Raw genomic sequence first — 16,294 nt, 5'->3', positions numbered from 1 at the left:
CTACTGGTAAGTTACAGATAAAACAAGTGGTGTAAACAACATGGAGCTAGCTTTTTGGTTCAAGCAGGATAATTGAACTGTGAAAGGGCGACTTGTTATATGTACAAAAATATAATAAAAATGTAATAATACCATACCTACCTTTTGATTGCGTGGAGTTCATAAGTTCTTATGTTATTTCCTCCTTTAAACAATGTTATATTTATGTGGGTATTTATGCCAGAAATGGTCTGTGTATGGGTAGCAGTTGATTTACCAATGGACACTATGCCGACGTGTTCAAAATGCCAACATAGTTAGAATACCGACATTTGAAATGCCGACATGCATTTTTAAGGAATTTTTGCCCCAAAATAGACTTGTTCATACTTTACCATCCCAGTGGACCTGGAGGGGGAATATAATAGTGTACCGAGCGCAGCGAGACACCGCACCCGAAGCATGGTGAGCACAGCGAGCCATGTGAAGGGACGCGGTACACTTAAAAGGTGTCCATGTCGACCTATGTCAACACTGACACAAAAAACAGAAAAAAAAATCATATCGGTATTTTGACACGTAGGCATTTCAAATGTCGATATTCTGGCTATGTTGGCATGTTGAATATGTCGGCATAATGAATGTCGGTATTTTGACCGTGTTGGTATTTTGACTGTAGGTCAATGGCTGTTGGGATTATGACCATCGGTATTGTGTCCGTCGTTAAATCATACTGAACCCCTTTGTATAACAGGACGCGTGGCATAAAAAACAATGGAAAGCTATGTATAGTGATTTCCAAACAATGCAAAATTCAAATGCAAAAACACTTAAGCTGGAAAATTCTATAGGGGTCTAGTGGCAACCACCACCCTGCGTTCAGGAACACTAAGGGGATGGTGAATGTGTATTATGACTCACAGTGGAGATGGTGGCAGGAAACACATCAAGGTATCTTTAAATATCTCTCTAGGATGGTAGGGTTATGCATAATAGTTTTCATGAGAAATTGCTGTGTGTCTGTATATAATGGTTTCTTTCTAGTTTCTACCAACTCGGTGGGATTCCTTATTTTTCCCCCAAGGGAGTGTTGGTGTCCAGTATAAAATATATGTAGGTTTATAAACACATAAATAAGATTATAGACTGTAAAATACAGAGTGGCTGAAGGGGCTATGATATTGGTAAGGATACGAGTGGTCCCACCACACTCCACAACAAAATCCCCAGTAGAGGTACAGTAAAGACAGAGGTAAAGGGGGTGATTCAGAGCTGATCATAGATGTGCTAAACTTAGCAAATCTGCGATCAGTTTCTCTGACATGCGGGAGGACGCCCACCACAGTGCTAGTCTGCCCCATATTTCAGGCCCTGCCCCTCCACCCCCCGCAATGCGGCATTGCTTTCGCTTCCGCCAAGTAGCACCCTGTCTGCACTGGCAGATGCCTACCTGCCGCATCTGGGTAGCAGTGGCTGAGTGTGATGTTATGCAGCCGCCTCGGCTTGCCCTGCATCGGTCCAGACAAGCCTTCATTGTCTGGACCACGCCCCACCAACAACGTTCTAACGCTGTTGGCACGCCCCCTCCCCCCCAGCGACTGCCTCTGCCTGTCAATCAAGCAGAGGCGATCGCACCAGTGAGATGCTTTTGCATCTCACTGGCTGTTCATGCGCACGTGCGCACTGCGCAAAGGGATTCAGAATGCAATCGCTATTGAAGCAGCGATCAGCTCTGAGGGGATGATTCAGAGCTGATCGTAGATGTGCTAAATTTAGCACATCTACGATCAGTTTCTCTGGCATGCAGGGGGACGCCCAGCACAGGGCCTGTCCGGCCCACATGTCAGGCTTTGTCCCCCCCCGCGCGCGGGTGCAAAGGCATCGCACGGCAGCGATGCTTTTGCACCCGCCAAGTAGATCCCTGCCTGCACAGCCTAACTGCGCTGGCAGGCGTCTACCTGCAGCATTCTGGGTCGCAGTGGCTGCGTGTGACATCACGCTGCCGCCGTATCCCGCACGTGCGCACTGCGCAAGGGGCTTCAGAGTGCGATCGCTGTTGTAGCAGCAGTTGGCTCTGAATTAGGCCCTAAATTAGGCCCAAATATTTTTAACACGTGTGTTGTTATGCAAATTTTTCTGCATTATTTTTGGCACATTACCGTTTACATATGTATCTCTTTAATAAATAATAGTTTAACCCATTATATCATATTATTATATCATCTAAGTATTGTGTTTTTTTAATTAGTTTTTAGATAACTCAACTACTCTGGTGTTATTTATATAATTATTGTACATTTTTGGAGATTCAGGGGTAAATTTACAAAAGCTTCTAAATCAAACTATTGGTGATGTTGCCCATAGCAACCAATCAGATGATGGCTTTCATTTCTCTGTTGCCGTTTAGAAAATGATAGACAGCATCTGATTGGTTGCTATGGGCAACATCACCAATTCTCTGTTTTAGAAGCTTTAGAAAATGTACCCCTCAGTGCAGGGACGGACTGGGGACTCCGTCCAGCCCTGGCATTCGTGCGCGTGTGTGCCGAAGACACGCGTGCACAAGAAAGGGGGCGCACGCTCCATGTAAAGGGCGCGCGGACACTGTAAATGGGGGCGTGACGCGAGTCAGGGGGCGTGGACTCGCAGCACGCCCCCATATTGCTTAGCAACGGGACATGCCTTGCGGCGACGGCAGCAGCTGGGGACAAACCAGAGAGCCGGTAGCTGCACTGAACTCAGCCTTCCCAGCTCTCTGTGGACCGGATCGGCCCACTAGACCATCAGCCCTTCTGGCATGTGCCAGAAGTGCCAGATGGCCAGTCCGGCCCTGCCTCAGTGCCTGATTTATTACATCCTTTTTTTTCTTTGCTACAGTAGAATGGTAAAGTACCCAGATCTGAATCTGTGGCCCTGCCAATGGTAATGGCTTAACCGTGCTGTCTTTGTAACACTGGGTTTGAATGTCAGGTTTGGTGACCTCATAAACAGAGGCGGGCTGGCCCAGGAGGCATGGTGCCATGTGCCTCCCGGGACATGCTACTGCCAAGGGTCACGGGCTGGCCGCCACCTTCCACTAAACCAGCGGTGGCGAATCTGCGGTTCTTACTATCTCCGCATGCGGCTTGTAAGCTCCTGCGGCGCCTCCCGCTACCCTAGTCTGCAGTGCCCGGCGCTGGCCCATGAGCCAATCAGAGCTCATGGACCGGCAGCCAATCAGGAGTCTTAGCTGCTGGTCTGCGAACTCTGATTGGCTCACGGACTGGCACCTAATTTGAGAGAATCAACGCCGCCGGAGAGTGGAGACTGAGGGGCAGGAGAGACGCACGCTGCGCTCTCCTCCCCTCACAAGCAGCAGACTGAGCAGAGCAGCAGCGCGGTGGTGAGCAGCACTTGGGGGGGGGGGGGCGCACTGTGGGGATATGTTTATCTTACACTGGCAGCATATCTGGCACTAGGGGGACGTGTATCTGGCACTGGGGGCATATCTGGCACTGGGGGGACACGTATCTGGCACTGGGGGCATATCTGGCACTGGGGGGGACATGTGTTTCTGGCACTGGGGGCATATCTGGCACTTGGGGGGACGTGTATCAGGCACTGGGGGCATATCTGGCACTGGGGAGATGTGTAGCTGGCAGTGGGGGCATATTTAGAACTGGGGGCATATCTGGCACTGGGGGAACATGTGTATCTGGCACTGGGGGGATGTGTATCTGGCAGTGGGGGGCATATTTGGCACTGGGGGCATATATGGCACTGAAGAGACGTGTAGTTATCAGTGGGGGCATATCTGGCACTGGGGGCATATTTGGCACTGGGGGGACATGTATCTGGCTCTGGGGAGACGTGTAGCTGGCAGTGGGGGCATATCTGGCACTGGGGAGACGTGTAGCTGACAGTGGGGGCATATTTGGCACTGGGGGCATATCTGGCACTGGGGGGACATGTGTATCTGGCACTGGGGGGAATGTATCTGGCAGTGGGGGCATATTTGGCACTGGGGGCATATCTGGCACTGGGGAGACATGTAGCTAGCAGTGGGGGCATATCTGGTACTGGGGGCATATTTGGCACTGGGGGCATATCTGGCACTGGCAGAGCTGTCCCTAACCAATATGATGCCCTAGGCAAAATTTTGGCTGGTGCCCCCTAGCACCACCGATGGTTCCGCCTCTGACCTTGCACCTCTTTCCCAGCACCAAAACAGGGGTGTGTTTTTGCTGGCAAGGGGCATGGCCACACAATAGTAACCCCAATTCCAATTACGCCACACAGTACTGCAACTTTATTCACATTTTATCTTGCCATAGTGTCCATAATTCATATTACATCCCACATTAGTATCACTTTACCTTATAAACGTTACTCCTCACAGTAGAGCCCCTTATTCACATTACATCACACTGAATTGCTCCTTATTCACATTACACCACACTCTATTGCTCTTTATTCACATTAGATGACACAGTAGTGCCCTTTCTATATGCAACGCCACAGAGTAGAGCACCTTATACACATAATGCCACACATTAGTAATGCATTTATACACCTAATTCCACACATTAATGCCCCTTATACATATGAGACACCTTATTAATGTCCTCATAAACATAATGCGCCTTACACATTATGACAACCTTTATTAATGCCCTTTTACACATAATGTCCCTTACACATATGCCGCACATTACTAATGCCCTTATACACATAATGACAAACATAGTGTCCCCTACACATTTGCTGCACATTATTAATGCCCCTATACACATAATGACACACATACAGTAGTACCCTGTTACACATATGCCGCACATTATTAATGACCTTATACACATAATAACACAAATAGTGCCCCTTACACATATGTTGCACATTATTAATGCATTACATGACACACATAATGCTCCTTACAATATTCCGAACACTACTGTACAACCAACCCACTCACATGCACACAGCACTCACACTGCCACTAACACTGTGACCTCTGCCTCTGCTTGGATATAGATGTGTCCCCATAAATCTTGCCTCAATGCTAACATCGGGCACACCTTTTTTTATGAAAATGCATCTTATTTGCATTGCTATGTGGCTAGGATGCACAAGCAGCTTCTGCTGATTAAAATGATATGCAGCATGCCTATATACTGTGTGAGACTGTGGCTGTATCTGCATATGAAATGCTACACACAGAATATAGGCATGCCGCATATCATTTTAATCAGCAGAAGCTGCTGATGCCCCTAGGCATATCAAATGCCCTAGGCAATTGCCTAGTTTGCCTATGCCTATGGCCGGCTCTGGGCACTGGGGGTACATGTGTATCTGGCACTTTGGACATATCTGGTACTATGGACATATCTGTCACTGGGGGACATGTATATCTGGCACTGGGGGAATATCTGGCACTGGGGGGACATGTGTATCTTACACTGGGGGCATATCTGGCACTGGGGAGATGTGTATCTGGCAGTGGGGGCATATCTGGCAATGGGGAGATGTGTATCTGGCACTGTGGGGGCATATATGTATCTGGCACTGTGGAGGAATATATGTATCTGGCACTGTGGAGGAATACAGTATATGTATCTGGCACTGTGGGGACATACTGTATATGTATTTGGCACTGTGGAGGCACCCATTTTTTGGTGTTTTTATATGTATGTGGCACTGTACATGGGCTTTATTTGTATGTGGTACTGTACAACATGAGTAAAAATGGGGTTATGACACAAGGTCATACTCCTACAAACGTCAAACCGAAAGGTGTGCGCATAAAAATGGGGTGTGGCTTTGTGACAACTATACCACGCCCCCATTTTTGCTTGCGCGCCTTCGGTGCACACATGATATGGCTCTTACCCTTGACTACAGATCTTTTCTGGCTCTTTGACACTGACTGGTTAGCCACCCCTGCACTACACAGCTCTGCTGAAGCCGCAGCTGTACTGATAAATTTATAATAAAGTATCTTTGGGATAATTTACACCAGGCCTAATTTTTTTTTATTAATAAATATTTTTTAAACAAAAAAACATCCATTTAAGATGGCGCCATTACTTATGGGCCAGTGCTCTGGACTTGCCCCCCAGGCTAAAAGTTGCCATCCAGCCCCTGCTCATAAATATTGTATTTTATATACAGTACATACTGTATCATTCACGCATACAAACAGGGCCACAGCCAGAACTTTCTGGGCCCTGTAGCAATATTTTGAAGGAGCTCCTGCCTCAATATTATTAGAGAGACACCTCTCTCTGCAGCTGTTGTACATTTTATTCCCCATAGTAGTACAATAGTTCAGTTTATGCCCCATTCAGTGGTAGCTCCCTAGTTCACATGCTGCCACAGTTCACATTATACCACAGTGCCTCCAGTTCACATTATGCCACACAGTGCCCCTAGGACGTATTATGCCACACTGTAGTGCCTCAGTTTGTATTGGTAGGCAATGTGGGAGACAACTATACAACCTGGGTGCAGGTGATCCGGTCACCCTAAGACTCCCATAGTAATGCACCCACTATAGCTACACCCATGCATACAAATAACATAAAAGAGCAGATGTAAGTATCCCATCCACAGCAACCTCCTCAGTGAGTGGCAGGGTTTTGCTAGTTACATGTTACATAAACACTTTGTTACGATTCTTGTGCTTTCCATGAGAAATGACTTAGTGATAATGAAAAAATATTGAGAAAAGTCTACTGCATTCCAAAACATTAGCAGTTTACAATGCAACAGGCAAGAAAGAAGAAAACACTAACATTTTACTGTACATGGAGTTTACTTCATAGGGAGTGATTTGCATGGCATCTAGACAATGCAACAACCAATCACAGGGCTGAAGAAAATATTCTTGTGTTGCTAGGTGTGGTTTTGTAACCTCCTTAAAATCAAAAGCCAAGGGCTGCATTCTTCTGCTTAGCAATTTGTGAAGCAACTCCACAGTCCCTCTTCTTGTCCAGTAAGTTTTAACTTTTTTTTTTGTTACTTTTTAAGCTCTGTTTCAGTCTTTCAGTAACTATTTTATTTTGTTCTTAACACATGTCATTTGTGTAGTTTATTAATTAACTGGATATAAGTCTAGTTGTTTTACATCGATCTATACATTTTTAAATGATAATAATATGTGTAGCTTTCTATGTATAGTAGTTTTATAGATATATAGCGTTAAGCAATGTTAAAATGACTGTTTAGAATGTTGGCATTGGTTCCTCTTTCTGAGGTTTCTTTCCATGGAAACCGTTTCGGGATATAAACCATACGATGACTCACCATGTCCAGGCTCAGAACTTGGAAAATTATTTAAAAGTCATATTTTCCTGTTTTTGATTGCAGTATCCCAAAGAATGTAACTCTGTACACTCCTTATTCAGTTAGATTTAAAAAAGTAGATAATGCATGTATTTACTTGTGAGAACATTGAGCAAGGTAGATCTTAAAGTTAAAACAAGCAGACTCTTGTTTGTATTGTCAGTAAACTGGTTTTTCAACTTGTGAGCAACATTGCTAAATCTGCTGCTAAAAAAGCAATGACTGGGAATGTTATTATTACTGCTACATAGCACATACTTTCCACTTCCAATAATCCTTTAAACAAGTCTGCAAATGGGTGAATATAGGGGGTAATTCCAAGTTGATCGCAGCAGGAAATTTTTTAGCAGTTGGGCAAAACCATGTGCACTGCAGGAGAGGCAGATATAACATTTGCAGAGAGAGTTAGATTTGGGTGTGGTGAGTTCAATCTGAAATCTAAATTGCAGTGTAAAAATAAAGCAGCCAGTATTTACCCTGCACAGAAACAAAATAACCCACACAAATCTAACTCTCTCTGCACATGTTATATCTGCCTCCCCTGCAGTGCACATGGTTTTTCCCAATTGCTATCAAAAATCCTTCTGCGATCAACTCAGAATTACCCCCATAGTACTTTATTTATGTGCACACAAAGCTTGTATCTACGTTGTGTATTCAGACAGACAGTTTGGCAAGGCAGGGGGTGTGGCAGAACTGCAGAACTGGACTGTGTGGGGGCATGATGGTGTGATCACTTTACCGGGTGGGGCCACCATAATGTGATTCAGTGCAAATCACGCCAACAGCGGCCTGGACTGCCCACTTCACTCGAGAAGTGGGCAGCTTCCGGGAGACTTGACTTGAGTCTAGGAAAGACACACACGATTCTAAAGCACCCTGGACTTTGAGGGAGATTAGGCAAGTTAAAGTTATTGGGTGGTGTTATGTAGTGACGTGAGGTGAGGTTAATGTTGATGGCTAGATTTATACACACATATATGAATCCAAGGGCTCATATGGGCATTATACAAAGGTGCAGCATTATATACTGCTGGTTATTTGGTGAGTTTTAAACAGTGATGTGCGGGAACGGTAGGCAGATGAGGCACTGCCTCACTTCTCATAGACCAGTACACTCCAGAGTTTTGACAATAAAAATGATTAGAATAATACAAAGAAAATATTAAATTTTTCTTTTTATTTTTTTAGTCAAAACTCTGGGGAGTACTGGAGTATGACAGGAGAGGCTCTGCCTTACCTGACTCCACATCACTGCTGCTATGTATGTGTTCTCCATAAATTTAAGCACAGTTGTGAAACACAGGTAGCAAGAAGTTCTCTCAGGCTGATCCTCCTGCTCACACACCCCTCTGACACCAATTTTCAAGTTGGTAAATGAGATTGATTTACCTGTTATGCATGATAGAATTGGCTTCTTACCAAGCAAAATCATAGCATGTAATGGCCATGGGGTCTGGCCAGAGAGAGGGCAGAGAGGGCAGCGTCTTAGTAAAATATTTTATGTACGTGACTGTGCAGCTGTAAAGTGAACAAAGACTTTTTTTTACAATGTAAAAGCTCTTACCTATATCTCTTTCAATGTTAGTAGCTGTTACATGTGAGGAAATTAGATACAGTTGTCCATTATGATGTATGACTTTTTTCTCTCTCTCTGTACAGGCTGAGGAAATGGTGGTATGAGCAGGAAATGAGTCACTTCTTCTATCACAGCTATATACTGTATAAAGAGAATACATGTTAACTAAAATGTTGTTGGATATAGGTTTAGGGTGTTAAAAGAAAATTCTAAATTAGTAAAGTTGTTTTTATGGAGATGAGTCTTGTTCATTTGCAGATTAGGCTCTAAGTATCCAGCCCATTGGTAAAATGGAATAGCCTGCGAGAAGCAGGCTGTGTGAGATTTCGTCCGAGCCTGCCCAGACTTTTTATGTGGCAATCATTTACATGGCAAAACTATTCTGGTTTTGCCATGTACTGTAAATGATTGCCAATTTAAAAATCTGGGCAGACGTTTTCCCCAACTGTGTTCTATATACACACGCTAGTAAATCCTGAAGCTCCTGTCATCTCCTGGGACCTGGCTGCAGTAAGTTATTTCCCTAGAGCTATCTCCACTGCATCAAGCCAAGTCATCAGAGTTAGGGGGAAACAGTGGCCTATCAATAATGGGTGTTTGGTGCACATGGGCACCTGGGTCCAGGGGGGCCTACACCACACAATGGGCATCTATTTCTTCAATACTTACCGCTCTGGATTCCCACGCCGGTAGCTGCAGCGTTGTACAAATCACCAGGAAAATGGTGCAATGGCTCTCTATGGCGTGATACATACCCCCTTAGAGTACTGTAACTAAAAATTGTCTCAAACCATTCGGTTCAAATAGATGGCAAGCCAAAGACAAGGGACGTCTATGGCCACTGACTATGACAGCAGCATTGAGACCAGTTAGTCATACTGTATATGTACTATATTTGAGAGAGCATACTGAGAATATTTAAAAGATACAATATGTAAGGGCAATATATGCAAAACAGAACCCCCAGTATGCAATTACAATTCCCCCCATCTTCCCCTCCCTGACTACAAATAAATAAATATTCACTTTAGTGAATAAATCAGTTAACATCCACATTTTATGACTAATAAAAAGTACTGTGTAAACTTATTGTTTATATAGTTGCCTGATTAAATTTACAGAGTAAACGGTAGCTATTTACAAGACACACACAATCATTTCCATTTCTGCAATATGTGGTAAAGGTCAGCGACAGTGATAGCATGTGATATTGCACAAAGTTAGACAAATAATGCACATACTGTACAGTACAGTATACAGTAGTCAGTCAATATTTGCTAGCATAGGTCACTGTATAAGATACTTCTGTAGGAGTCTCAGACATGGATAATTAACCACTTAACTGACATTTTTCTTATACATAATGGCCCTAAAAATGTATTTAAAAAAATATGCCTATTGTAACAGAAGTCTTCCCCCCCCACCCCCATGACCCTATAGACCCCCACTGACTTTTTACCTTCCACCACCTAGTAGCAATATATCCCCAGTCAAGGGCATAGCCAGAACTTTGTGGGCCCCAATATTTTCTACATGCCCCTGTCCAAATACTTCTAGAGAGACACCTGTTTGCAGCAGTTGTTAATTTTATACCCCATAATAGTGCCTTAGTATATTTTATAAAACCATAATAATGCCTGATTAATATTATGCCTCATAATAGTGCCCTAGTATATTTTATGAACCATAGTAATGTACTAGTTCACATTATTTCACATTGTAGGGCTGCCAGTACACATTATTCCACACAGTACCGCCAATTCACATTATGAAACAGAGTGCCTCAACTTCATAATGTGCCACATTACAGTGTCCAAGTTCATATTATTTAACATAATGCTCTCCAGTTAATTTTATACCAAATTATAATGAGCAGGTCCAGGGGCGTAACTAGATGTATTGTAGGCCCCAAGGCAAAAGATTATAAGTTCCCCAATATACAACCAAATGGTGAAAAATTTATATGACACATGTAACTGTGACAAGGAAGGTGTGCCAGTCTCAGTTTTGGGCCCCACATCAGCTGCACTCCCTGTACCTATGGTACCTATGCACTTGTCCCCAGTAGCATTACCACCAATTGATACCTCACAACATGACCATTTTCAGGAGGGACAAAATGCTCTGCTCCTGGAGTTCCCTCTTTAAATCATCTGTGGTGAAACACCTTTCTTCTCATTTAACTAGTTCCACACAGGTGACAGCAATCCTAAATTTAGAGGGAAGTCTAGGAACAGAGCAATTTGTCCCTCCTGGAATGTTAAGAGGTATGCCAATTCGCTAGTGGTAATAGATCCCTAGTGCCATAACCTCTACCCAGCCACCCACCATTATCCATAGATCTCCATTATTTAATTGCCCCTCCCACCCCCATCCAGTGCCCTCTAATTAAGTATTTTACACCCCAATCCCACCCCCAGCATCCTCTATGTAGAGTATAAAGTAGACTTGCAATAAGAAGATTGGTGTATAAAGGAAATTAGAGGTACATTGGTTTATAAAAGCAATCTGATTAATTGTATTTGAAGAAATGATGTACTTAAAAATGTACTGCTGGCCCTTGCCTAGTGGTGTAACTTGGGTGGGTGTCACTCAGTGCGCAGTACTTGCCCAAAATTTTGCTTTATCCTTTTTATTCAGAAAACTGTGTTTTTGTTTCTACAGAAGCTCAATTTACCATGTCTATCATACAAGAGTTCCTGAGACAAGCCTGTTTCCTGGAGACTAATTCTGAAACGGTATGTATTTAATTCTATTGAAATAGACAAATGATCATAATCGTTTTGCTTTCTGTTAACAATCTTTACATGCTTTTCATGTTGTAGAAATAGTCTTATTGAAGTCTACAAATTGCACCCACTGAAACTGAATGCCTGAGTAAATATATATATGTTACATGCTCCATCTTCACTAATTATTCAAATGACAAAACAAGTACAGTACATCTAAAAGCAGAATTACAACACTAAATATTGAAACACACTGTTGACTTTATAAATGCTGAGTGCCTTTGAGAAATTACGAGAGTGGTTCAATAAGTTAGATAACAAGTCTTCTCATGTGTGTAATGTTCTCTATTTCATTCTAATTCCCACCAGGCCAGAGCAGGTAGACCACTGCTTTCCCTCACAGCCATTAGCCCGCACCTCAGTTCAGTCATATATTCCCAATGCCAGTTGTAAGATTGCTGGACTGGCGGAAACATGATCAAACATTGAGGTGTGTAGTGTGATCCGATTTCCACGTCTAAAAGGCACATCAGCAGCTGAAATTCATCAACAACTTGTCAAGGTGTATGGTGATAATGTCATGTCAAGGAAACAGGTTTAGGTTTGGTGCACTGTCTTTGATAATGGGAGGACAGCTGTTAAAAATGAGCAGCGATCCAGTAGGCCAATCACGTCCACCAAACCCATACTTGTTTCTGTGACATGACGTTATCACTGTACACCTCCACAAACTAGCAATGAATTTTAGCTTCTGATGTGCACTTTAGATGCAGAAATCCACAGCCCACTTCAACCAACCAATGTATACCAGCACAGGGGATCTTCCTAACTACCTTCAGTAGTGGGTGCCAGAAAAATACTTCAGTAAGTGAAAAAGAGACATACTGTAGTATTATTTTTCTGCAAGCACTGGAGGTCATTGACTGCTTAGGCACACCAGTGCTTGTAGAACTACAAGACCAGCATGTGATTTCTATCAGGGCAGTGGAACATGTAGTTCCACAATGGGTTTGGTACGAAATACCATCAGTTGTGATCCCAACGGCCAGAATCCTGCTACATTCCGGTAAGTATTTTTACACTACCCTTACCCCTATCCTTAACCCAAACCTCCTCCTCCTGCAGCCTAACCATCCACCACCCACAGCCTAGACCTAACCCTCCCCCAGAGCCGGCCCTAACCATTATGATGCCCTAGGCAAGATTTTGGCTGGTGCCCCCTAGCACCACCGCTGGTTCCGCCTCTGACCTTGCACCTCTTTCTCAGCACCCCCACCCCTCATCCATAGCAGTCCTTATTTTGGTGTTTGTACCCCCTATATTTTAAATAGGAACAGTTCGCACATTTGGCACACAGCCCAAAAAGGGGTGTGTTTTTGCTGGCAAGGGGCATGGCCACACAATAGTAACCCCAATTCCAATTACGCCACACAGTACTGCAACTTTATCCACATTTGATCATGCAATAGTGTCCATAATTCATATTACATCCCAAAGTAGTATCACTTTACCTTATAAACGTTACTCCTCACAGTAGAGCCCCTTATTCACATTATATCACACTGAATTGCTCCTTATTCACATTACACCCCACCCTATTGCTCTTTATTTACATTAGCCGACACAGTAGTGCCCTTTCTATATGCAATGCCACATAGTAGAGCACCTTATACACATAATGCCACACAGTAATGTCCCTTACACATATGAGACATATTATTAATGTCCTTATAAACATAATGTGCCTTACACATTATGACAACCTTTATTAATGCCCTTTTACACATAATGTCCCTTACACATATGCTGCACATTATTAATGCCCTTATACACATAATGACACACATAGTGCCCCCTAGACATTTGCTGCACATTATTAGTGCCCCTATACACATAATGACACACATACAGTAGTACCCTGTTACACATATGCCGCACATTATTAATGCCCTTATACACATAATGACACACATAGAGCCCCTTACACATATGTTGCACATTTTTAATGCATTTTTACATAACACACATAATGCTCCTTACACATATTCCGAACACTACTGCACAACCAACCCACTCACATGCACACAGCACTCACACTGCCACTAGCACTGTGACCTCTGCCTCTGCTTGGATACAGATGTGTCCTCATTCATCTTGCTTCAATATGTCATGCAGCTCCCACCCAGCTCTGCTAATGCTGTGTGCCTTTTTTTTGCAGAAAATGCATCTAATTTGCATTGCTATGTGGCTAGGATGCAGAAGCAGCTTCTGCTGATTAAAATGATATGCAGCATGCCTATATACTGTGTGAGACTGAGGCTGTATCTGCATATGAAATGCTACACACAGAATATAGGCATGCCACATATCATTTTAATCAGCAGAAGCTGCTGATGCCCATAGGCATATCAAATGCCCTAGGCAATTGCCTAGTTTGCCTATGCATATGGCCGGCTCTGCCCTCCCCCTAGTGCTTAGCTATAACCCCAACCCCTGTACTTAAGTCCGGGATCCATTGGGATACTGACTGGATCCTGCAGTTGGCCTCTGACTGTTGAAATTCCGGCTGCCAGTATTTTGACCTAAGCCCTCCACAATGGTATCTAAGAAAACACACAGATTTTTAAGCACTTTAAAATAAAGATTCCATCAAAACCCTCATTTACCTCTTTATTAGACTCCTAAATGGATTAAAACTAAAGAGAACAATGCGATCTGAGAATAAAGCTATTTGCTCAGAGACACAAATGAATGATTATGTATATTGACCCCACAAAAGTAGCCAATCAGGAGCAAGCCAGTCTGGCTTTATACTTGTTGACCCTTTTAGTTTTATATGGCAAGCACCAGTCAATGGCTGCCAGTGATTGCTATGAATTGACATGCTACTATATGTAGAACTATATGCATGAGTCGCATACACTAGAAGCATTAGCTGCAGGCTGACATTCCCGAGGGTTGGTGGTACCCACTACCCACACATTTTTTGTGGCCTGATTTCCTCCATAAAATGTGTGTACTCAATTCTGTTGCTCTTACATGCATAATGTGCCCAGTGTGGAACAGGTTGGTGCTAGTTTCCACACAGGGTGACCTCATATTAATAATATTAATAATCTCCCTGTTTTAGTGCTAACCCACCCAGAGAAAAGCTCTGGTGCTGGTCACTAAATTTAAGAAGTGGACTGCATCATTTATTTCATAAAAAAATGTAAACAGTAAAGATACATTTTAATGCTGTCATAAGTACATATCTCTACACTAGGAGGCACACCCGGGGATGCAGCAAGTGATATTATTCTGCATCTCCAGTGGTATGCTTTCATGTGCATGCCCCTACTGAACGTCCGTCTGCATGATCCCAACCTTTGTTTCCAGGCACAGTATAGGTGTCCCAAGTGTGAGTTACTTCATAGTAAAAAAAAAAAAAACAACAACACAATTTTATCATATGTGTGTAGTAAAGAAAAGTAGATTTTTGCACACATGCCCCAATCTGTCCGCCTGATCCATCAGTCAACATTTTGGCCACTTGTGCTTTGCCAAATCTGATACTTGGCTTCTGTGTTCATGTCACTGGCTGGATAATTCCTCAATTGTGGCTGAAAGAGGATAACACAGAGGCCTATAGTGGCCTCTGAATTTTGCACAATGCAAAAATATAAGATTATTATTTATTATTTTATCATTGTAACATTGTGATACTATAGATGCTCTCATGGGATCTGGTCTGAAGATCGACAGTGTCTAGGTCGACAATGTTTAGGTCGACCACTATAGGTCGACAGGGTTTGAAGGTCGACATGGTATCTAGGTCGACATGTTCTAGGTCGACAGGTCAAAAGGTCGACATGAGTTGTTTTTTTAAATTCTTTTTTAAAACTTTTTCATACTTAACGATCCATGCGGACTACGATTGGGAATAGTAACTTGTGCCGAGCGCAGCGGTAGCGGAGCAAGGCACCTTGCCTGAAGCATGGCGAGCAAAGTGAGCCATGCGAGCCATGCAAGGGGACACGGTGCACTAATTGGGCTTCCTGGTCACTGTACGGAGAAAACGACACAAAAAACACATGAAAAACTCATGTCGACATTTTGACCTGTCGACCTAGAACATGTCGACCTAGAAACCCTGTCAACCTTCAAACCCTGTCGACCTAGTGACTGTCAACCTATAGTGGTCGACCTAAACATTGTCGACCTAGACACTGTCGATCTAATGATCCACACCCGCTCTCATAATGGCCAAATTGCCTTTTATCTCATATTTTATCTCATATATTGCAGTGTGTGGGTTTTAAATTCTGTAATGACTGCCAGGGCCTGAGTTAAACTAAACTGACACAGTGTAACCGTCTAAATATAGTATGTCCAAAAAAGTAGAAAATAGTTAGAAATGAAGTAACTGAAAGTGTCTAGAGATGGTAGATTAGAAAAATGTAATCCCAGTAAATAAGGGGCAAAGAGGGAATTTTTTAAAAAAAGGAATCAACACAGGTGAGGCTTAGTCATCATGCAATTAGCAACCCAGCATGGTCATTAACGTGATCAAAAATGCTGGATGGCCCTTGTTACCAAGAATTACTGTTTGTCTAGCATTGCTGTAATAGAAGACCACACTGACCTTGGAAGAAGACTAGTTACTGAGGCACATTTAGCTCAAGCATCAGTGACCAAGCAACTCAAG

General features: G+C 43.2%; 1 protein-coding gene across 2 annotated transcripts in view; it reads left to right on the top strand.

The window, feature by feature from the left end:
- The first annotated feature begins 6,841 nt into the window (after positions 1 to 6,841).
- The window catches only part of LOC134895820 (annexin A1-like), a 46,416-nt gene continuing 36,963 nt past the window's right edge, over positions 6,842 to 16,294 (top strand). The window contains exons 1-2 of one of the 2 annotated variants that reach the window (XM_063913867.1): positions 6,842 to 6,949; positions 11,543 to 11,616. In XM_063913867.1, coding sequence (XP_063769937.1) covers positions 11,557 to 11,616 — 60 coding nt within the window. In that variant the 5' untranslated portion in view covers positions 6,842 to 6,949; positions 11,543 to 11,556. Of the gene's footprint in view, positions 6,950 to 8,968; positions 9,022 to 11,542; positions 11,617 to 16,294 lie in introns of those variants that run through there. The other variant, XM_063913868.1, reaches the window with a different exon arrangement.

This window comes from Pseudophryne corroboree, chromosome 1, assembly GCF_028390025.1.
Source record: "Pseudophryne corroboree isolate aPseCor3 chromosome 1, aPseCor3.hap2, whole genome shotgun sequence".
NCBI classification, from domain to species: Eukaryota; Metazoa; Chordata; class Amphibia; order Anura; family Myobatrachidae; genus Pseudophryne; species Pseudophryne corroboree.
The sequence above is the reverse complement of the archived record's forward strand: the minus strand, read 5'-3'. Positions and strand labels throughout refer to the sequence as shown.